The sequence below is a fragment of the Indicator indicator genome, chromosome 11 (assembly GCF_027791375.1).
Source record: "Indicator indicator isolate 239-I01 chromosome 11, UM_Iind_1.1, whole genome shotgun sequence".
Lineage (NCBI taxonomy): Eukaryota > Metazoa > Chordata > Aves > Piciformes > Indicatoridae > Indicator > Indicator indicator.
Window position 1 is genome coordinate 18,783,642 of NC_072020.1, and position 24,373 is coordinate 18,808,014.

The window sequence follows — 24,373 nt, forward strand, 5'->3', positions numbered from 1 at the left end:
TGTGGGGAGTTCTCACTGAGAACTCCCAGAGCTGCTCACCAGAGAGGTGCTCTTTAAATTTTCCCATGCATCAAGCAAACAATAAACTTCCATTGCATGTATATGGCAGTGCCATTGATCTGATTGATTTGGGGTTGCAGTGCTGGATGTGGGCAGTGATGTGTGAACAAAGAGGAAAGTTAACTCTTTTCCTGAATGCCTATATCAGTCAAGATTGCCTTTTAATCATAGAGTCATAGAATTGTTTGGTTGGAAAAGACCTCTGAGATCATCGAGTCCAACCATCAAGACCTCTGATCCAGACCGGAAAGGACTTCTGAGATCATCAAATGCTAATAAGAACATGAGCATTGATGCAATTAGATGACAACCCATAATGATTATGATGTTAGAAAATAAATAAATCATCTCTGGCTTAAGTTACACACTTGTGCAACAGTGTTGGGGTTTTAAAACTGTAGAAAAAGATTGGGTATCGTAATGTCTTCAGAGATTTGTCTCTGTTTCTGGCTGATGTCGCTTTACGTCTCCTTACTTTTCATTTTCAAGGCTCACATAGCAGCATAGGGTTGACAGAGAGTGTTTTCCTGGAGGAAAGGAGGCTGAGGGGAGACCTTCTGGCTCTCTACAATGACCTGAAAGGCTGGAGCCACGTGCAGGTTGGTCTCTTCTCCCTAGTAACAAATGATAGAACAAGAGGAAATGGCCTCAAGTTGCACCAGGGAAGGTTTAGGTTGGACGTTAGAAGAAACTTCTTGGCTGAAAGGATTCTCAAACCCTTGAACAGGCTCAGCAGGGAGGTGGTTGAATCCCCATCCCTGGAGGTGTTTCAAAGAGGCAGAGATGTGGTGCTGTGGGACATGGTTTAGCAGCAGACTTGGCAGAGTTAGAGAATGTTTGGCCTTGATGATCCTAAAGGTCTTTTCCAACCCAAACGATTCTATGATTTCACATCACTGTCCTAAAGAAAATTGTGTGTGAGACTAAATGGTGTGGGAAGTGTTTCAGCAGCTCAGGAGAAATGCTTTTGCAAAGTTTGTGTGATTGGAGTCAAATCAAGAGTATTAGGCATGTCTTCTGCCTCTTGGAAAGATGATCTGGGCACAAGCCTCTTGGCAGAGCAACATGCTGCTCCATGGAAGAGAAGCTCAGGTTTGTTGGCTTGCCTGGTTTTGTGCCTTGTCTACAGCTTTTTTAGGGGAATGGCCCAGCTTTGCCTGGAAAGGGTGGAGGAGATTCCAGTGCAGGATAGCCCCCAATTTGGTGAGGGTGGTTCCCAGAGGGGTGAATATGTGAAGGATACTGAGACTGAGCTGATGGTCTATGTGGGGCTGTACCAGTGGCACTGGGGGAGATCCTGGGAGGTCCAAGGCACCTGCAGAAGCAATATATATTACAATTTCTAATTTTTGTTAGTAAAATTACAACTTGTCTAAGATATGTGGAAATGCTTTGGGGCAGATCTCCTTTGTATACTTAGAACTGAAATCCATTTGTGGCTCTGGGTCCTGCAGTCTGGCAGCATTGCTGAAGCTGCTGAAAATCAAAAGGCTTTAGCTTCGGTGTGTGAGAGCATTAAAGCATTTTTTTGAACAGCAGATGAAAAATGGGTTTACTTCACAAAGGCATTTTTCTAGTAAAGGTCACTTGAAAATACATTCCAGGTTTGATGATATTTTGGTCTATTTCTTGAAATTAAAATAGTCAAACAAGCATCTTACTTTCTACAATGTCAGTAAAGCCCAAGGGCCAGTGCTTACACAGAAATGTATTTGTGTAATTTTAGAAGCACTGTTATTTTTTTTTTCTTCAGTAAACAGGAAAAATATTTAGTTGTGTTTTCACCTTGATTTCCTTGTGTTTGCTTCCAGCAGAGTCAAAATGTCAGACAAAAGTGATTTAAAAGCTGAACTTGAGCGCAAAAAGCAGCGTTTGGCTCAGATAAGAGAAGAAAAGAAAAGAAAGGAGGAAGAAAGGAAGAAGAAAGAGGTAAGTATGCAAAAATACCTTTTAGATAGCTCCTGCTTGTGGAAGGGGCTTGCTGAGTTTCTGACATCTCAGCCTTGTATACCCCAAAGTATTTGTCATGTGGAATGAGATCCTCAAAGCCACACCAGTCTAACATGAAAATCAAAATGCTTATTTTTAGCCAAGAAAGCTGGGGTGAGGGATTTGCTTTTAAAACCAATGCACTGTCAGATGACAGCAGTGTAGACAGCATGATGTGTATGTGTGCCTAGAAAGAAAAATTGATTTGCCTCAATGCTTTTTTCCTGGGCTTTCCTTCAACAGAAAGACAATGGAGAGTAGGAAAAGGCAGAAAGAGGGCTTGCTTTTTTTTCTTTTTTTTCCAAGTCATTACAATCTAAATATGTATTTTTTGGACTCTGAAGGCTAGTTCGATTACTGGCTAAGGTAACAGATTTCCAATTACTATTCTCCAGCAAAGGAAAACATAATTGCAATTGCATTTTCATCTGCTGGCATGGGTGCATCTTTCAGTTCTGGTAGAGTTTGATTGACATATTAGTTTATTTGTCCTTGATGATATGCATTAGGTTTTTCATTAAGGGATTTGTACTTCTTTGTATTCAGTCACTTACAGGAATAGAGGTGAGAATTGACAGGGAGTGGATATTCATTTTCATGCAAAGTCAGAGAAGCATTAAGTGATTACATTTCCTTTCCTTCAAATGTCAACACTTACTATAGTTTAAAGCACCTGTTATCCTTTACTAATAACTGGTTTCTTTTTAAACTGACACTTTAATATCGTACAGGAATTTCATGGAATTACTGTGCAAATGTGATGTGATCCCAGAAATCAGCCTTCCAGTTTTGGCTGTCTTTTTAATCTCTTTTTTTTTTTTTTTTTTAATTTGAGCCCTTTTTCTGCACTTACCAGCACACCCCCCCTGAGGCTGTTGGAGTCACTAGGGGCGTCCTCTGTAAGCAGGGCTTTAAATGTTAACATTTTCAATGTTCATTACTAGCCTGCTAATGAATTAGAGGGAAGAGAGCCAAGCTGATGACTCGAGGAAGCTATTAAGCCCTTTTCCTTTGTCCCTTGCCTCTGATTTTATGCCTCGTGGAGATCTTGTGGTGATTGGAACTTTCCATTGGCCCCGATAGCCAGATCCAGTTCAGGACACCCAGCTCTACAGATTATGCTGCAGTGCCTAACTGTGGTGCTATAAATGAGATGCACTGTGATGCCTGATGATCTCCAGGAGTGAAGTCTAACATTCACTTAGGTGCTTAGACATGTACAGTGGTGCAAAAGAGTTGTCTACAACCCTACGTACTGTGATATGCTTCAAGCTAGCTTATGGGAAGAGCTGAGCAGACGGTTATCCCTGAACTTTGTCTGTAAAAGCAATTTCCTTCTGCATTGTAGCTGTGTCAAAACTGGAGAACATGGGGATGCTTCTGAACTTCAGGGGTTTATGTTGTACACGAACTAGCATCAAAAGCAGGTTGAGGCACTGTGCAAGTCTCCTGTGCCCCACAGTCTGATTTCAGCAGAAAGGACAACCTCTGTGTGGAGGCTAGATGGGTCAGCTGTTTTGGAAGCAATCTGAGGATTCAAAGTATAGATACAGATGCCTCCAGACATTTTAGACATGACAACATAACAGACACAACCACTTGCATTTTGTTCTACTTGCGTTACTGCACTAGACTATGGGGTGGCACATGGGTTCGTTTCCCTCATCTGGGAGAGGCTGCAAGCCTCTTTCTTTCAATAGCGCTCTAGCCACTAGGCTGGGATATCAGGGTTTTTCTTTACACCCTACTGAACTGGGGAACGATGACCCAAATAGAAGGTATTCTGGTTAATGCAGATGTTGCTCTTCCAGTTTCTAGGTGCTAGTACCTGCTCCCTTCAGAGAGGGGAGAACAGTAATGTGTGAGAGCTCCAAGGAGGTATAGATATATAAGAAAAGAGAGAGGGGTCTTGTGGACCATTAGTTTTGGCTGTTGGTGCCCAGAGCTGCCAAAATCCTCTTTGAGAAATGTTAGTTCTTTCCTTTGCTTTGGTTAAATGTTGGAATTTCTAAGAAAGTATTTTTATTGCCAACAAGTGCTCGGGACCAAATGTAAGCCAAATGTGTGTGGCTACATCACTGAGGTTCAATGGGATTTTATTTCTTGATTTGAGAAGGAAAGGGCTTTCTTTATTCAGGGTGATGATATTTGTTGTTCTCAACATGAGCTGTCAATGTGCACTTGCAGCCCAGAAAGCCAACCAGATCCTGGACTGCATCAAGAGAAGTGTGGCCATCAGGTCAAGGGAGGTGATTCTCCCCCTCTACTCAGCTCTGGTGAGACCCCACCTGGAGTACTGTGTCCAGTTCCGGAACCCCTATTACAAGAAAGATCTGGAGATGCTGGAATGTGTCCAGAGAAGGGCCACCAGGATGATCAGAGGGCTGGAGCACCTCTCCTATGAGGACAGACTGAGAGAGTTGGGGCTGTTCAGTCTGGAGAAAAGAAGGCTCCCAGGTGACCTTATTGTGGCCTTCCAGTATCTGAAGGGGGCCTACAAGAAAGCTGGGGAGGGACTTTTTAGGCTATCAGGTAGTGATAGGACTAGGGGGAATGGAATACAGCTGGAAGTGGGGAGACTCAAACTGGACGTGAGGAAGAAGTTCTTCACCATGAGAGTGGTGAGAGCCTGGAATGGATTGTTCAGGGAGGTGGTTGAGGCCCCATCCCTGGAGGTGTTTAAGGCCAGGCTGGATGAGGCTCTGGCCAGCCTGATGTAGTGTGAGGTGTCCCTGCCCACGGCAGGGGGGTTGGAACTAGGTGATCCTTGTGGTCCCTGATTCTATGATTCTATTTTATAAATTTTGTAAATTAGCTAAATAAGTTTCATCTGATAAGTGAGAAGCAGAAGATTTCCATCAAAAATTCCTTGCAAAGATCAGTTCTCCTGTTCATTCAGGAATACTGATATATGCAGTATAAATTATCAAAGCTTTAATTTATCTAAGCATATCTAAGTGAATTTGAAAGTGTTCCCAACCAGTGGTGCATAGAAATATTTTCCACACACCTGACTGTATGTGGATGAAACTTCTCTGTTCTAACTCAGGCTGATCTACAGCAAAAGAAGGAGCCAGCTCAGGAAGACTCCGACCTAGACCGCAAAAGAAGAGAGACCGAAGCTTTGTTACAGAGCATTGGTATATCCCCAGAACCACCTCTAGGTATTTAAAAGAAGCACACTGTAAAGCATTCAGCTCTGCCACAGTGAATGCATTCTTTCTATTGCAGCATGCTTGGCTTTCTTTGTTTTTTGGCTGTGTTAGTGAAGTGAACTCTTCTGTTTGAATGCCTGCCATACCATTCTCATATACCAGCTCATGGCATTTTGAGTGCTTGTCATTGCCAAAAACATCTGTTTCATTCCTTCAGGAACTTTTGGGGAAGGTAATGCAGGTTGGGTTTGCATACCACCGATGATTTCTTTCCTGATGGACTGTTTTATTTTCTTTCACATCTATCTGGTGACCCACAAAATAGTACTATAAAAGCTGTACTTCCTCGGTCCTGAGTTTCGTTGCAAAAATTCAGATTAACCTTTTGCTAAGGAAGGATAAGCACAGTCATGTGGGAACTCCTGCTCATTTTCTTTTAAAATCAAGCAAAACTGGAGAGGGGAAATAAAAAATTAGCAAAAAACTCATTGTCAGATCATTAGTGTAGATTTTAGCTTTGGTTTCATGAGCTTGACCTCTTTTTTTGTTTGTTTGTTTGTTTTGTTGTTTCAGTTCTAGAATCTGAACTCCTCAGTCTAAAAATATATGTGACAAAGTTTAGAGTAGCTGCATGTTTGTTACCTTGATTACACTCTGTCTCACTTACTGGGTGGCCCTAGAGTGAGAAATTTCCTTCCCTGCCTCCTTCCCTGCCTCCTTCCCTGCCTCCTTCCTTGCCTCCTTCCTTCCCTCTGTTGTCTCCAAATCTGATAAAATAGAAAAGCTCCTTATACAGATGCTTGGCTGCATACACGAGTAGATTGTGACATTCTGAAGTGGAATTTCAATTAATAACTTGCATCAAGCAAAACTGAGGAAAGTTAATATTTTTCTGAGTTGTGACTGAAGCTTTTAAATACTTCTCACAATTGTCTGACAAGTAATGACTAGGTTATTTTTGTATCATAAAATATATTTTGTTAGTTATATTGTGAGATTATAAGGTGAGATACATTTTTAATGTCCTAGCCTTTAATATACCTTAATATATTCATTTTTATCTAAAAATGAGGATGTACTTCCTTATCATATGAACTAATCACACATATTCATGCTGCCAATTATCAATTCTTATTTTAGTTAGTTTGCTACTATCAAAAGAACACAAAAATTCACATATAAATTGATTTAAATTAATAATATTTTGTCCTCTTTCGTTCCCTGCCTAGACACTCACAATTAATATACAAAGGAAGCTTTAGTTATGCTTCATATACACAGATGATACTCAGCCCACTTTGTGAATATGAAGTGCCCAAGCAGCCATGACATACCTGTAACCTGCCAAGGGGCTGTCACGAAGATGAATTCACTTTTCCTGATGCAGTCATTCCTGTGACAGCCTCTGGTGAGAATCTGCATGAAATGTTTGGCCACATGGAAAATCCCAGTCTCTTGATGGGTCTGTCTTTACGCATTACAGAGCAGAACAGAACAGTTTAAAGTTTTACTCTGTTAAATCTATGAGAGAGAGTTCAAATGATTTAAACCAAATGGCAAACTTCATTCTTGCATTAAAACCCCTTTTTTGGTGTGTTTTATTCAATATGGCCACTTTGCATTAAATCTGGACTGGAGCCATTGCTGCAGTTTAAATATATTTTGAGAAACCATTTTAAAAGAAATCAGGATATTTGAACTTTTAAAAAAAAAATAATTATTATTTCCTTGCTGAAGAGCTTTAACTCAGGCTGACCTGGAGCTATGAAATTCCTTTCCTGTTTCAGGAAATAAAACTGCCTTTGCATGAAATATGCTGCAAAAGCCCTGGCAAGCCAGAGAGAAAATAATTTCTAGAGCTTGGGATAACAGTACCTAAACCAAGGGCAACTTTTCCCTGAGCATTGAAATCATGTCCCACCCAAAATGGAAACTTTGGATGACCTAAATTACTGAGCAGCCTAATGTGTATTCTCATCATCTTTGGGAAATGATTTTAAGTCAGCTGGATTTCCTTATTTAGCTTTTATTTTTGATGGCATTTCCACTCTGCAGCCTTAGACCATCTCTTATGGACACTGGCTTTTGATTTAAATTTACTGTTTGGACTGTATGCTTGTTCTCTTGCCTACTTGACTTTTCCAGAAGAGTTCACTTAGTTTTATGACAAGACAAGCCCCTGATATTTCTTCATACCCTTAAAACCTTTTGCAAGTCACCTTTAAATTCTACCCAAGAAAGTGAGTACTATCTGTTTTCCACCACTGATTTGCTGTAGATTCCCAGTGGGGTTTCAACCCTGTCTAAATTCATATCAGTTTTAACATTTCCAAACGACTTAACATTCACCTGACTCTCTTCCTTTTCTTTTTCTTTCCTTCCTTATTTGCTTTCACCATTTCAAACTCACCTCCTCATTCATCCACTATCATTTTGGTCCATTGGTTTTGATTTGTCTGACACTGCTCTTCATCAGTGCAGTCGCTGCATGTGTTAACATGGGATACCTGTTATTTTCATTATTTAGTCCCAACCCCTATGTCTCCCTCTTCGAAATCAGTGAGCACACCCAGTGATGCAGGCAGCCAGGACTCGGGAGATCTGGGACCCCTAGGAAGGTAAGACCTAGAGTCAGTGGTGAATAAATGTGTTGTGGGTTTTTTTAATTTGCCCTTCCTTCCCCCTTTTTATCTTTTCTTCTGAAAATGAGAATGTGCTGAATCTAATGTGCACTTTTCTTTCTGATTTTGCCACTGTGTGTTACCATCCAGTAAGACTGGTCTCTGAGGTGAGGTAAATAAATTTATACAGCAATCGCATCTGAAGTTATGTGCCCCAAACCTCATGTTGGAAGCAAGAGCTGAATTTATGCTTCCAAAATGGCCCACAGAAAGCTGTCATTCTGTGTGGATATACACTGAAAACAAGGGCAAGTGCTCAAGTGGTAGAACCTGTTGCTTATGTAAGTTATCTTTGGTCATATCACCAGCCCCTCTTGAAGTCCTCCCAGGTGTAACTCCAGACTTCCTCATGTTCTTACAGTTCATCACAGTATTTGGCATTGACATGCCAAGGGAAGTGCTTGTACAAAAACAGGCTGAAACACCCCAGGACCAAGTGACAATTCTGCCTTGGAAACTACAGATACCAGAGAGTTTCGAGCAGAATGGGAGCTCTGCAGCTCTCTTCCTCATGGAAGGGGGTGGTGGGGTGTGTGTAAGGGATGGGCACAAGAGCAACCTTCTTTGTTGGTATGGTTGAAACAGCAAATGCGGTGTCAGTCACTGAGTAATTCCTACTGTGGAGCAGAAAAGAAGGGAGGATGCTGCATATGTTCAAGCAAGAAGAGGTCCAAACAGCTATGCTGTGTATTTTGGGAAGTGTAAAACATGGGTCCTAATAGCAATTTTTCATCAAGTTATTTCAACATAAAGCTGAGCTGCTAGATCTGTGAGCCAAGACTCTGGTAATGGCTTCACAACACAGCAATTGCTCTCCACAGTTAACAGTTGTCAGGAGTAGACACCATGCCTTTACAGACATCAGCAGTAATGTCACAGATCTTCAGGTCACCAGACTCATACCACACCAGCCTTCTGCTTAGAAAAATCACACTTTTTTAAGCCAAATACAGGCACTGTAAGTTGTAATATGCATGTTGCACAGATGTTGCTGAGATCTGCTCAGCCCTTCTGCCAGGTCTACCCTCTAGAAGAAATGGAGGTTGTTAAGTAGGAAAGCCCTAGCCTTGAAGATATGACTGCTCAGAACACAGAGAATAGTGTAATGCTACATTCACAAATAAATGCAGCAGACTTCAGCAAATCAAAGTACTTTGAGCAGACCAAAAATGGTTTGTAAGCAAAGTATGAGCTGCTCCTACAGTCCTACATGGAGCTATGACAACACTGACTGGAGACTTCTGGATTTCTGGTTTTCTTCTGAAACTTAATGGTGTAATTTTTTTACTGTTATAGTAGTGAAATGCTCTTGGAGGAATTAATTTTGCTCTGACCTACTGTAGCACTTTGACTCTGTCAGCAGCAAGCAGTGGAAGCATGTGACCATGTGTCCTTACAGAGGAGAATGGAGTTTTGACTTCTTCAAAGCTCATGCTGTACTGCATTGTGGGCTTTCTTTTTGCATCCATTTCTGGCTTTTTGTGGCCACACTAGAAATTCAGTGGGAATCCCAAGACCTTATTTGTAGTCCACCAGTTTGCTTGCCATCTTCTCTGGTATTGAAAGGGCTGTGTTTTGTGTCAGGAAGGCTGCTTGCAGATGTTTGCCTGGAGCAATTGGTTTGTGGTATTGGAAATTCAGTGATGTCTGATCCAGACCCTGGGGAATCTCTGCAACCTGTGGATAGCACTGAGTGGCAATTAGTTTGTCACTGGGTGCAGGCAGATGTGCTCAGTGTGTTGATGTGTGAAGGGGTACACTCGAACATGCATGCATGATAGAGCCATCAAACCTGGAGAGCAAAATGTGTTGGCGGATCTGTCATCACAGTGGGTAGAAAGGATTAAATGTCTCTGCTGTTTTCTCCCTGAGGGATGCCTAGGCCATACTCCTGACCTGGCATCTGCATAGAAGAATGCCTGCTGATCTGTATTAGCAGGGCTACTCTGCTTCTTTTAAATGCATCCTTCCATTTTGCTCTCTCCAAGGCCACTTTTGCAGGATCCCCTCTCATGCCATAGTGCTTTGAAGATCTTCCCCTTCTCCTCATTCTGCTATACAACAGTAGACTGAGCACAGGCATTAGAGGAGAGGAGATTAGATCCAAAGCTGCTAATGCCCTGGTCGCAGAGATTGTGGCTCATCTGTTGTTGTCGCTGCTAAGGCTGCTGCAGAAATAATGAGCTCACACAGACATCCTGCCTGCAGTCAGTCTGACTGTTCACTGCTGAAGTGTCCTCCAGAGGAAGATACAGATATTGAAAAAGAAAAAAAAATAACAACCCAAGCAACAACAACAAAACCAAACAGCCCCCTCCCAAAAACAAACAAACAAACAAACAAAACCACAACAAAACCAAACCAAAACAAAAAAATATGTAGTCATCTTGGTCATCACAGGAGAGAGGCCCTGCTGAAAGCTTTGGAGAAAGCAAGAGATCTTCATACAATCCCATTTGAGGCAGCACTTTCTGGTGAAGAACTAGGTTGGGTTCATACTTCTATGAGTTGTTGGCACTTCTGGTAGTTATCAGACTTAATATATTGGTCTCAATATCACCAAGTGTATCTGAAATATGTTTTGATTGGCAGGTACTTGTGATTTCTCACAGAATGGTGAGTGTAGTTTAGCCAGAAATGCAGGTTTCTGATGTCCACTTTGCAGGAAGGGCAACTGATGAATTGGAGAATTTGAACTGTGTTAAGTAGTTGCTATTCTGGAGCCACAGACTTAAAATCACAGAATGATTGGGTTGGAAGGGACCTCTAGAGGTCATCTAGTCCAACTCCTCTGCAGTAAGCAGGGACATCCCCAAGTAGATCACGTTGCTCAAAGCCCCATCAAGCCTGACCTTCAATGTCTCCAGAAGCCTCCACCACTTCCCTGGGCAACCTGTTCCAGTGTTCCACCACCCTCATAGTCAAGAACTTCTTCCTAATGTCAGTCTTCCCAGGATGAAAATGAACTGTTAACTTGTTCATCAAGGTTAGTAGTTACATGGGGAGCAAAAGGGCTCCAGCAGGCCATGTGTAAGAGCAGCACAGTGTCTGGTGTTGAAGCTAAACAAATATAAAACCATAAACATTTTATAAAATTTTAATGGTGAGACAAATTCTTCCCAGAGCAGTTTACCTAAAAATTCTACTGGACCTTCTATCACTGGTCATTGGCTGAGAGGCCACAGGCTGACAACAGGTCAAACAAAAACTCGTTCAGAAAAGTCATACAGCTTTTTTTTTTTTGTTGCACAGGAAGAAAAGCTGCATGGTCACAATGGTCCCTTCTGCCATACAATCTACAGACTAGCAGTGCTTCTATCCTGCAGGACCATTGTCCATTATCTTCAGCACAATAGCTAGAGCAACAGTGTCATTTCCCTGATGCCATTAAGCTTATAAGGAGAAGGTGTAGGGCAGACTGTAATACCACTAAATTATGGAACCATTTCTGTCCTGTGCAGCCCAGGTTTCAAAGGGGATTTTTTTAGCTACTTGACCTTTAGTGCCACTCTTTGTCCCAGCCTTTTCACTACGACTAACACTAGGTTGCAGAAGCGTTCCAGCTTCCCCCTGAACCGTGGCAGCAACTGTAAGGATGAGTAGATGTTACATGAATAATGGTGCTAGAAACCACTGACAGTTTTCTTTGAATGCTTTCAGTTGGACAAGAGAGATAACTTTGGTCTTGGGGATCAGTTCGAGCTAGGCAGAGTTGTGCTCTACTTTGGTTCTGGAAGATTTTACCATACCTTTATTCTGAAGAAATAGGTTTGGTATGTGCCTCTCTCAGTCTTCTGGTTGCTCTCAGTAATTCACTGGGCACCTGTTGTTGCACAGTGAGCAGCTTGCCTGTCTCCACACTGCTTTGCACACCCCACTTTGCTTTTCTAATGGCTTTGGTGCTTGTGCTGCACAGATAAGACAGGAAAATGACAAACACTGCCTGAACAGGTACCTATTTCTGAGTAGATGGGTTATGGGTTCACAAGGCCTTCTGTTATGATGTCTTCAGACATGACTCTCCTAAAGTCTTTTCCAGTCAAAATGATTGTATGATTCTATGACTCTTTTTCCTTGAAATAGAGCATGCTTAGCTTCTTCAGGATAAGGATTTTGGTTTGTTTAGTTTTTTGCAAGCATTTTATGATGCCCAGTGTCCTATTGCTGATAGTCAGCTTGTGCACAACCGAAATGTAAATTTCAGTTCACTAGGTTCAAGTAAATGCTGTGAAGGAAGGGGATGAGGTAAAGTCATTTGCTAAGAGCTCCTGAGCTACAGCACAGTGAGAAACTTAATCTTGCCTCTTCAGGGTTATTTATGTGGAGGCTTTTCATGAAGCTTCTCCAGAGAGGGTCAGGTTGGATATTAGGAAAAAAAATTCTTCAGAGAAAGCTTTGGAACAGGCTGTCCAGGGAGGTGGTGGAGCCACCATCCCTGGAGGTATTTAAAAGAGTGCTTAGGGACATGGTCTAGTGCTGGTGGCTTAGCAGTAGTGGTAAGACTGCAAGCTCTAGGCAGGTGGTTGGACATGATGGTTTCAAAGGTCTCTTCCAGCATCAGCAGTTCTATGATTTGATGAGTTGTGGACCAAGGTTTGAATTATCTGTGTGGCCCATTTTTTCCTATCTATTTTCTGCTGCTCCTCTATGTTCCCATCTACTTCCTTACCCTACAATGACAGGTTTGCACAGTAGCATCCCACTGATTGTTGAGCTGGGTTGTGTGAACGTGTGTGCAGTGAAGTCCTTTGCATGCAGCACTTCCCTCTATGCATTTTGTACCCAAACAGAGAATCCCATTAGGCTGTGTAAAAGCTTTCCCACTTCTCATGTGCTCAGTAAACTGCATCAGCCTCAGCTGTCTTGGACGTCTAAAGGTTAATGGTTGTCTGTCTTTCTGCAACAGCTTCATATGTGCTCTTTTACTTTCTAACTTGCAGATTTTGATGCCCATACATTTAGATACCTGATTATTTTGCAGGCTTCCATAAAAACAAAGATGAAAGGAAGTATTTTTCATCTTCTGGTAGCTTCTTTCAAAGGATGGTTACTTCACTATGGTGTTTTATCTGCTGTAAAACAATGCAAAGCGGATTATTTTGTACTATTTATCTCACAGTCCATTTGTATTGGTGGGTTTGTCTGGCTACAGCTACTCATTCTATAATTACCATTCTTACTTGAATTAGAACACTACACAATACTTAGTTTAAATAATTCTTACCTGAGTTATCTTGCCATGCCATTGAGATGTGTTTGATGCACTGAAATTGCTTAGCTTCCTTCAGGGTGTGAAGTTCACTTTCAGTAAAGCAGGGTTAGTCCTCCTTTAGATGAAGCTGTAAATATTTAATGGATGTTTTGATGACAATGAGTTTAAACCTAGCATTAGGTAGCAAAGACAATGAAAAATAAAGGGAAATTTGATTTCTTAAGAGAGGTGTTGTAGCACTGATATGACATAGAAGTTAGACCATTCTGGAATCTTGATTACCTCATCATCACTTTTTTTTTTTAATTATTTCTGGTTAAAATACAACACAGAGCAATCCTAGAAATAGGACATCTGTCTGCTGTGCTGGAGGAATTTTCTCTGAGGAGCAGCAATATCACCTCTGCCTTTGGCTGTTGGCATAATTTTTTGTCCATTGTGTCAGTTCATCTTACAGTTCCTCTGACCTCTGAACGCATTCCCAGTTTTATTGCACAGAACATAGGAGCAGCTGTCGCATTAGGTTGGATGTCCTTACTGATAGAGAGTCAGGAGTGTGTTTTCTTCTCACTCATTCTATTCTGAGGTTTGCTGACAATGTTAGTCTGCATTCATGTATGTTTTCATCAGATGTGATTCTGAGTTGCTTCCATCTACCATGGACACTTGGAGCTATTTGGGTATAAATCCCCCCACCCCGGATGTTTTCTTTCACTGTGTTGATGTTCACCCTCAGCTTGTGTTGTCCCAGTGCAGGGAGAAACAGACATAATTGCAGTCCCTTTTTTCTGCAGCATATTATTTACTCATTTTTGTATAGTTATTAGGTGTTCTCTTTAGAATGCAGTATCTAAACACACACTTGAGACTTGTGTTAATCCTGTGTTGCTTCATGCCTGACTCTCCAACCCAAACATTTCCTCCTTCTGAGATATACAAAGACACAGATTCTGGGGTGCATTCAGAAGAGTGTGGCCAGCAGGTTGAGAAAGGTTTTCACCCCCTCTGCTCTACCCTGGTGAAGCCACATATGATCTATTGTGTCCAGTTCTGGGCTTTCCAGATCAAGAGGAACAGGGAAATGGAGAGAGTCCAATGGAGGGTCACAAGGATGGAAGAGGGGAGTGGAGCATCTCTCTTAAGAGGAGAGACTGAGAGACTTAGGGCTGTTTAGCCTGGAGAAGAGAAGACCAAGAGGGGATCTTCTCAGTGCTGATAAATATCTAAAGGGTGGAAGTCAAGAGGATGGGACTGGGCTCTTTTCAGTGGTAGCCAGTGATAGGACAAGGGGCAATGGGCACAAACTAAAACACAGGAGGTTTCACTTGAACTTAAGAAAGAGCTTTCCTGTGAAGGCAATGGAGCGCTGGACCAGGCTGCCCGGAGCGGTTGTGCCGTCTCCTCTGGAGATTTTCAAACATGTTCAAGCATGTTCAAAGATGGATATGTTCTTGTGCAGTCTGATTGAGGTGAACCTGCTCTAGCAGGGGTGTTGGACTAGATCTCTGGAGGTGCCTTTCAACCCTTGCCATTCTGTTTCTGGACAAAGGGTATCAGAATGCCACTGTCCCTTTTAAATGCCTAGTTTACTGTTTATGTAAAGAAGGCAGAAGAAGATGGATCCGGGTTTCAATTTCCTTTTTAAGGGAAAGCAGGATTATTGTAATAGATTGCTTTTTATAGTCCATGCTGGCTATCTCCTATCTTTTCTTTAGCTACAGAAAATATCCCTTGCAGGCTTTAACAACACCATGCTTCTGTAAGATGTGCTAAACCCACTGCTAACAGAACCATGCTGCCTAGGGCTTACCTACTCTGTCATTAAGCAAATTCATCTGACAGGTCCTGTGCAATGAGACTGTTCCATCATTACCTCTCAGCTTTGCATTACCAGCATTTTTTTGTGTTACCAGATTCACAACTGATAGGCATCCTTCTTCAAGTCCAAGAGGGCCTGTGCTGTATTGCCTCAGGAGCAGCAGCTGTAGCTGTTTAATAGCAGATTATGTTTTTTTGTACAGTGTGGGGTTTTTTTTAAGATCAGTTTATGTGGGCAAAGTGGCTTTTAAATTACTGTTTTAGTGACATACATATTTCATAAATAGGCTAAGCCAAAGGCAAGCACAGAACAATGTAAAGATTTTGAGGGAGCTACAGGAAAGACTGAGAGAAAATAAGTACTTTATGGTGACCTTCACTTGAACAGTGTTTTAAAGATTTTAACCCTAGGGAACTCTGTTCTCTAGTGAGTCTTTCACAGTGCAGAGTCAAGAAAGCCATTTGCTTGCTATTAAGGCAAGCAGAGTAACCTGTGGGATGCTGGTGTTGCCATTCTGTTTTGGTAGCTTTGGGCTTGGTATGGGATGTTTGCCATTCCATGGTAAGGCAGAAATGCACACCCCCAGAATGCTGAATTCTTTCCTGTGAGGATCTCTTGGCACACATGCTTTGTCTCACAGTTTCCAGCAGTGTTAGAGGCCAAATTCTGCTTTAAGCCTTCTTGACCTGAATCATGCTGGCATCTATGAAGGAGTGACAGTGTCAGCCTCCTACCCTTGCCTGGGGACACCCTGACCATCTCAGCTATCTTTGTCCTAGGAACTCTCCTGCTTTTTAAAGTGATGCTGCATGTCTTTCATGATTCCTGTCCCCAGCTCACGTATAGGACAGTAACAGGGCTGGCAAGTTCTCCTTCCATGAGTGTGGCTGTGTTGAGATGCTTGCACATGTCATAGAATCATAGCATCAGAGCATCATAACATCATAGAATCATAGACTGGTCTGAGTTGGAAGGGACCTCCAAAGGTCATCTAGTCCAGCTCCTCTGCAGTAAGCAGGGACATCCTCAACTAGATCAAGTTGCTCAGACCCTTGTTGAACCTCACCTTGAATATCTCCAGGGACAGGGCCTCAACTACTGTTGGGCAACCTGTTCCAGTGTTCCACTACCCTCATGGTAAAGAACTTGTTCCTGCATAAGCTTGCTCTGCCTAGGTAAGCATATTAAGCTGGAAAAAAGCACGTTCTTCACAGTCTTTCTCCTCCTTTTATCCCTGCACAAGAAGAACCACAATCATTCTCCTTAATATTCAGTGTATATTTAGCCCTCGGTATCTGAAGCCTCTCCCTGCCAATTTATTTTTTTTTCACCCTGTAAGCATAAGCAGACACCTTAGGGACTGATATTTGGCAGTTGCTTTCAAGTGTCTGTGTATCTGACCTAGAAAGCAGGGAGTGTTTTTCATTGTGTGCCAGTTCCAAAGTCAGAATGGTCCATATTAATTAGAATCATCTGCAATCCTTTTAGCATGTGAGCCTGTGGCATCATTAAGGATTTTCATGCTTTCATTCCTAAAGGATGGATAGAGTTCAGTCCTCCAGATCTTTGATTATTTTTCTCATTAGCAAGCATCTCCATGCTATAAATTAAAGGAGAAGGAAAGATTGCCATTCCCAGGGTGCTTCATAAAATGCCTTGGAAACCTGAGCCCCAGCAGCCTCCAGAAGAAAATAATATGAATGTATAAAGCCCCACTTAAACATTTATGTTATCAGCCCAGCTGTACTTACCTCATTGTCATTATTTCCAGGCATATCATGCATATGTTTAGTCAGACAATCAGATGATTTTAGGGACTAAAACACTAATCCTCTTACAACTTACTTGCTAAGGCCAGCTCAGCTTAGACACTTCTCTTGCACAGAATTTCATCTTGATTTAATTAAATTGTGTGAGATCACCTCCTATGTTAAAGTGTTTAGCATTATTCAACTGGTACAGTTTGTGTGTAGATGTTTTCTCCTTCACTAGCCCCATTCACAATTTTATGTTTAATCTGGAAAAATATAATAATAATAGGCTCTGAGTAGCTATTTCAGTAACTGAGTAGCTATTTCAGTTTAGGGATCTTGTACTAGATGACCTTCAGAGGTCCCTTGCAACCCAGACCATGATTTTATGATTCTGTGATTTTATGATTCTATGATTCCAATCTGTGAAAAGGGAATTGCTGCCACTGGAAAGGTGTTAGTAAATCTCCAGATATTCTTCCTCTTTTTTAAAGAGTTTCGAAACAATCTAAATATCCAATGTTAAATTCTTTGTAAGCAGAGCATTTGGGGTTTCCATTTAAAACTGATTTTGATTAAAAAATGTTAGTTGTACTTATTTTCTTAAGTCATTCAAAATCAGACTATAATTTCTGAGCCTTTCTATTGGAAGTCTGATAATTGGGTCCTGAAAACTTTTGACATTTTGCCTATTGATATGAAAAACTTTGTTAACTCATACAGTGAGCTCTTGTTTCAACATAGTTGTACCAAAAATCTTACCCACTCTGGAGTAATTTTGCTGTTTCCAGAACAAAATAAACTGTATAAAGGAAAGGAAATATCATCTCTTCTTTCAGATAATAATTACTGGATTTTAGCACTGAGGCAAAAATTAAAAATTGACTGAAATCGTTCATTTTCTTCAGCTGAATAATAGTAGACTTAAACATTGTAGGTTCCAGCCTTCACATTACCTCTTTGATTTCTCTGAAAGGTTGTGGATTGTCTTTCCTAGATTTGACTAATAATGGTGACTTTGTCTTTTATTTGATTGTATCCAAAGCCCCTAGAAGTCTGTGAGAAGTCTTCCCTTAGATGCACCTCCATGGCCTTTCATTGCATCCTAGGCTGCATCAAAAGCAGTGTGGCCAGCAGATCAAGAGAGGTGATTCTACCCCTCTGCTCTGGTGAGATCTCACCTGGAGTGCTGTGTCCAGCTCTGAAGCCCTCAACACAAGAAAGGCATAGACCTGCTGGAGTAGGTCCAGGGAGGGCCACAAAGATGATCAGAGGGCTGGAGCACCTCTCTATGAAAACAGGTTGAAAGAATTGGAGTCGTTCAGCCTGCAGAAGAGAAGGTTGCAGGGACACCTTAGACATGCACTTCAATATCTGAAGGAGATTTACAGAAAGACTGGGGAGGAACTGTTTAGAAGGGCCTGTAGCGATAGGACAAAGGGCAATGGTTTGAGACTGGAGCAGGGCAGATTTAGGTTGGACATCAGGAGGAAGTTCTTTACTGTAAGAGTGGTAAAATACTGGAACAGGCTGCCAAGAAATATGGTTGAGGCCCCATCAAGATGAGACTCGATGTGGCCCTGAGTAGCCTGATCTAATTGGAGGTGTCCCTGCTGATTGCAGGGGGGGTTGGACAAGGTGACCTTTGAGGATCTCTTTCAATCTGATGCAATCTGTGACCTGTGAATCTATAAAGTGTCCTAATGTGACTACTGTGGTTCCTTTAAAGTATCTGATGGAGCTGATAACATGTAGAACTCCTGGCTAGGTCTTTCTTTAAATTTGTGATCATTTCACAGCATAACCTCTGAAGGTTATCTAGTCCAGCCCCTCTGCAAGAGCAGGGTGATATGTTTTGTTGTATAGACTTACTTTTGGTCTAAAAACCAAGAGCAAAACAACTTGTACCTTCCCCCTCCTGAACATGTGTTTTTATTACTGCACTTTCCAAAGGACTGTTCATGCTCTCCATCATGTACAGTAAATCTGTGTCAGTTCATAGGCTCAGCAGAAGTTTCTATTTGACCTTCTTTTCTCTCAACTCCAGCCTGCTGCTCACAGTGAAGCTCTTGGTAAACCAGCATAAATTTGCAGAGTAAGATTCCTGTAGCTATACCACAGGCATGGTGAGAATGAGGCAGCTTATTACACTGCCAGGAGGCTATAGTCTGTAAGGTAGGTCTGAATCTAGGGGCAGACTTGGACACCAGATATGTTCAGCAGAATGAATTTATCTGTTGATTCAGTTAGTAGAATGGTGAAATGAGAATCCAGAAGGTGTTGATCCTGTGGTATGTTCTGACAATCAAAGGCATGCCAGAATTGTTCATTCTGGTTTATAAAGTCAAGTGGATTTTGAAAATTCTGAAATCCATTTAGCAGCAAAGCCTTGGTTTAAAAATAATTTTGTAATATATATGTATTTTAAATATTATCTGTCTGTGGTTTTTAATGAATATAGCTTTAAAGAAAAAAAAAAAGAATATTTTAAACTGAAGCCATTCTGAGAAGGGTTGTGGTTGCCAGGCAGCTGAAAGATGGCACTCTGCTCTCAGGAAGGTCATAGTTGCTCTTTTTATTGGTGAAGGCTGGAAGTCAGAAGTGTCAGCCTGCTTGGAAGTGTAAATGCAAAACCCAAGTGCCTGGCTGTGCTCCAAGAGGGGTGCCAAACTCCTTGTTCACCGAATGTGTTATGACATTTATTATGATCAGCAGCCCAGCTCTGAAGACAAGAAGTCAGAGTGGTGCTGGAGCATACAGCTCTACAAGCATCAATGAGTGTCTTGTTGAGAGGCACAAATCCTCCCTAGCTGCTGATAGCCATCTTGCTTATAATGTGCTTCAGCAAACAAGTAGCACAAGGAAGGTATTTTTCTTTTTGCCAGTCCTGTCAAAGTGGTACAGATCAGCAAAACAGGGCACAGATGGCAGCAGAATAGTGGCTTAAATACAAAACATCAATTGGAGCAAGTGGTACTTTTCCATCTCTGAGCTTTGAATCTTCTGTTTCTTGATGTGTATGGCACATATCAGAAAGTGAAAATTATAGCGGAGAAAAGATGATAAAAATCTTGAATGCAAGGACTGAAAGCAAACAGCAGCTTATCTATACACATACAGATTTTTAAACATCACCAACAGTTTCTTAGTTAAGATTTTCTGATTAATCAACAGCAAAGTAGGAGCTTTGAACAAACTGGCACACCAAAGTAGTTAGAACTCTTTAAAATTGAATAACTAAGTCACTGCAGCCTTAAATTACATGGTAGGTTGCATATTGAAATTGCAGATAATACTGGGCTGTAATTTAGTGCAAATATTTGTAAATGTGTTTTAAAAAGACAGTCAAGCACATCTGAAGTATTGTATTCTGCTGATTTAAAATAGATCTCATGTCACAGTTGCATCCAGTACTTTTAAGAGAGCAAGTGTAGAGTCTTGGGTCTAGGAAAGAACAACCCCATGTACTAGTACAGGTTGGGGACTGACCTGTTGGAGAGCAGCTCTGGGGAAAGGGACCTGAGGGTCCTGATGGACAGAAGGATGACCATGAGCCAGCAATGTGCCCTTGTGCCCAAGAAGGCCAATGGCATCCTGGAGTGCATGGTCAGTTGTATAGGGTTGTGGTTAGTAGGTCAAGAGAGGTTCTCCTCCCCCTCTACTCTGCCCTGGTGAGGCCACATCTGGATTATCGTGTCCAGTTCTGGGCCTCTCAGTTCAAGAAGGACCTCAGGGAACTGCTTGAGAGAGTCCAGCACAGAGCCACGAAGATGCTGAAGACAGTGGAACATCTCCCTGCTGAGGAAAGGCTGAGGGAACTGGGGCTCTCTAGCTTGAAGAAGAGGAGACTGAGGGGTGCCCTTATTCATGCTTTTAAAGATACAAAAGGGCAGTGTTAGGACAGAGCCAGGCTCTGCTCAGTGATGTCCAATGATAGGACAAGGGCCATTGGGTGCAGGCGGGAGCAGAGGAGGTTCCATGGGAACAGAAGGAAAAACTTTTTCACTGTGAAGGTGCCAGAGCCCTGGAGCAGGCTGCCCAGAGAGGTTGTGGAGTCTCCTTCTCTGGAGACATTCAAAACCTGCCTGGATGCCTTCCTGTGTGACCTGGTCTAGGTGATCCTGCTCTGGCAGGGGGGTTGGACTAGATGATCTTTGGAGGTCCCTTCCAGCCCCTACCATTCTGTGATTCTTTGATTCTGTGAGAAACTGCTTGGAGCCTGGTTTTCATTGTTTCACCCATGTGCAGGTGCACAGTTCTTAATGGAAACAATTTTGCATCTTTAGGAAACTGCAATCTAGGCCTGTATTTGAATTTATGGGGCTCCTCTGCATCAAAGCAAAAATCCCAAATCCTGTTATTCTTTGCAATTTGAGGCTTTTTGAGTTGCCTTTTTTTTTCCCAATTCACTTTTTTTGCTAGTTGCATTTGAAGTTAGAATAGAGGAAAGCAACAAGCAGACTGTGCCTTGCAGGCTTTCAAATAGCTCTCCTGTCACTGCAGACAACCCTTTGGCTCCTCATCAGCTGCTAGCAGGGAGATGAAAGGGGCAGCACAAGATCACACAACCAGGAGTGGCTGAGGTGGGATGGCACCTCTGGAGGTCATATAATTGACCCTCCCTGCTCAGAGCAGGGTCACCTAGAGCAGGTTGCTTGGTTTGTCCAGTTGGGTTTTGAGTATCTGAAAGGTTAGAGACTTCACGAACTGCCTGGCCAACCTGTTTCAGTGTTTGACTACCCTCATAGTAATGAAGACTTTTCTTAGGCTTGAGGGGAATTTCCATTTCTCAGTTTGTGTCCATTGTCCTGTCACTGGGCACCAGCTAGAAGAATCGGGCTCCATCTTTACTGACCTTCTCAAGTCACCCACCCAAGTTAGTTTTGCTATTTCCCCCAGACAACCACCTCTTAAACCTCCTCAGAGTTGGAGTGTATCCTGAGTTGTGTGCTCAGAACTGCTGCGTGGAGCAGTCTCCTGTCTTTCTGTTCCTGTGCCAAGGGCTCATGGTGATATGTTTTGTTGCTGGAGCACATCGTTTAGGGGAAGGTAGTGTACTCATGGTCATGTTAAGACTCCCTGCTAACCCAAATGAAAAAAAAATGAAACTAGTCATTTCTTCCTAACATTCAGATCATTTTGGAAGCTTTACCCTGGTAAGCAAAGGTGCTGTGAGACTTCACATGCTGTGGATGACTTCATATGTTATGGGTGAGTCTCTCCTTCAATTCTTATCTCTCAGTTTAGTAACCATCTCTGCTCCGCTTAATGGGATTGGCCTTTGATCTCCACAAACCTCAGCACAGCTTAATCCATGGAGTCGTGGCACCCTCCTTCACTGCTTTTTAGGGTTATGAGGGCACAGCTACTTCTCCACACAAAGGGTCATTTTAGGACATCGCTGGTGCTGCAAGGGAAGATGCTGGGCTTGAGACCTGTCAGGTCTAATGGTGTTTCATTAGGGACACGTATGGATATCTCACTTCAGCAGAGACCTCAGGACTCACTACTCTGTCAGTGCAGTTTTCTCCTGGTCTGGAAAGCACAAGCTCTTGGTGACAGCAGATGCCAGAATATGGTGCTTTTCTTTCCTCCAGTTCTGCTTGCAGGTGTGATTTGCAATGCTGCAAAGAGATTTCTACCCTGCAAGTGGCCCCTCGGGAAAGCAGGGTTAGCTGTCATTTCTGGGAGCAGCCTTTTTCCAAAGCATGGCTTTTCAGGATTGGTTGCTTCTTGACCTGGGAAGGGAGAGTAGAGGGAGCAAAGAAGTCACACAGGACACGTTCTGCAGCTTCTGCAACAGATGAGGGATGATTTGATTGTAGCTTCAGGGAAGCAGAGTCAGAACTAGGCTGCCAGCATGCTGCATGCTGGTTGAATGAAATGTGTTGGACTTACCAGAAAGTTGGCACTTAGCAGAGCCTAATTGTACTACAATTTGGCTATGATTCCAGATATTAAATATCATTTTATGATGCTGATTGAATAAGTGTATGTATTGGCAGTGGTGCCTTACATCATATACTGTCACTGGGGCCAGACCCAAAGTTGCTTAAATCAGCTGAGAAGTTCTCAAAGGTTCCAGACAGTTTTAGATGGCAGACTCCACGCTTCATTAATGCATTCTGAGGTTGGGAGCTTTCCAAAAGAGTTTAAATATTTTATTTTATTTTTAGTTTATTTATTTCAGGCTTTTTTCCACATTTTTAATCTACATAACTGACATTATGCAATCAGAATAAAATCTTCTGGAGGTAAGGCTCCACAGGGCATCATAACAGATGGCAGAAGGCCTGGTTTTCAGTGGTAATAATAAATACAGAAAAGAGAATGGTTCTGGTCAAATTCTTTTCACCTCCAACCTTACATTTTGTTTTTTCTTACTAGGTCTCTTCTCCATAGTATCAGGTGATAGAATGAGAAGAGATGGCCTGAAATTGTGCCAGGAGAGGTTTGGTTTGGATAGTAGGAAAAATTTCTTTCCTGACTGAGTGGTCAGGGATTGGAACAGGCTGCTGAGAAAGGTGGTGGAGTTGCCATCCCTGGAGGTGTTCAAGAAGCATGTGGACATGGCAGTTTGGGACGTGGTCTTAGGCTCATGATCAGACTTGATGATCTTAGAGGTCTTTTCCAACGGAAACAATTCAATTCTGTGATTTTGCAACGGTCTCTGTCCTCTTAAAACTGCGTTCTGAATATTTTCCTGGTGCTATGGGCATGAATTCAGAATAGAAAAATGTAGCAATTAGCTTTACCATCCAAGTCTTTAATAAATGTACTGCATCTGGGCTTCTTCCTCTTGGTGGTTTCTTTCTGCAGGTTGTTCCTGCTTATGGATTGTGTCAAATTCATTTGGTGCTTTTTTAGCACTAAGAGCCAAAACGGCACTCTCATTGATACTGTCCTAAATGCAAGGGAAAAAATACATTACTGAGATCACAGGAGAGAGGAAAAAATAGCATACTAAAATATGCCTGTCTAGAGGAAGAGAGTGAAAGCCTATCAGTTTAAAGAGAGGTAATAACACTTGTACTTTGTCTACTTAGTGCAAGGTCTAAACCCTCCTTGTTCCCTTCATTCTGCTTTAGCACAATCTGTTATTTGATAATAGTTCCAGCTTTTTATCCTGCAATCAGCCAAGGGCAGCCATTGTACACTGAACATGTAAGAGGAAGATTGATGGCAGGGCTATTGTTCACCACTATGTGGGAGCCTGATACAACAAGTAGCTTTTACACAGTGTTGGATAGTTGTGATTAAAAATAATGTCTGTGCTGTTGGGGTGGTGGGAACAGGTGGATCTGGCTTAGTCCTGGCTCTGCTGCTCATGCTCAGTGAGTTTCCAGGGACCTTTCCCATGCTGTGTACACTCACTTCACCTACTGGAAGAGCTCAGATGGCCTGCAGGAGGTTTGTGGAAGGACTGGAAATTGGTTGGTATGGTGCTCATCTCTTGTCCCCATAAAAATTTTCAGGTTTTGTGTCTCTTACGTAGATCTGCACCAAAATCCATTGAATCCATTTAAGGGGACTTTCACCAACCTGAGCTCTCCGAAACATTCTCTACCTCCCTGACCTATCAGTCAAGCAGTTCTAGGTCATGCACTTCTCTTCAGGGGCTGTAACTTTGCTCCCTCTGCCCATGTCTTTGGGTGACTAAAAGTCCCAAAGCTAATTGCACTGTTCTTGTATGAAGAAAAAAGAAA

At 42.2% G+C, this 24,373-nt stretch overlaps 1 protein-coding gene across 4 annotated transcripts in view; it reads left to right on the plus strand.

Annotated features, from left to right (window-relative positions):
* Positions 1-1,881: 1,881 nt before the first annotated feature.
* Positions 1,882-24,373, plus strand: part of DYNC1I1 (dynein cytoplasmic 1 intermediate chain 1) — a 190,782-nt gene continuing 168,290 nt past the window's right edge. For 2 of the 4 annotated variants that reach the window (XM_054385165.1, XM_054385166.1), the window contains exons 1-3: positions 1,882-1,989; positions 5,099-5,213; positions 7,681-7,822. In XM_054385165.1, coding sequence (XP_054241140.1) covers positions 1,882-1,989; positions 5,099-5,213; positions 7,681-7,822 — 365 coding nt within the window. The remainder of the gene's footprint in view (positions 1,990-5,098; positions 5,214-7,680; positions 7,823-24,373) is intronic. The other 2 variants (XM_054385167.1, XM_054385168.1) reach the window with 1 other exon arrangement.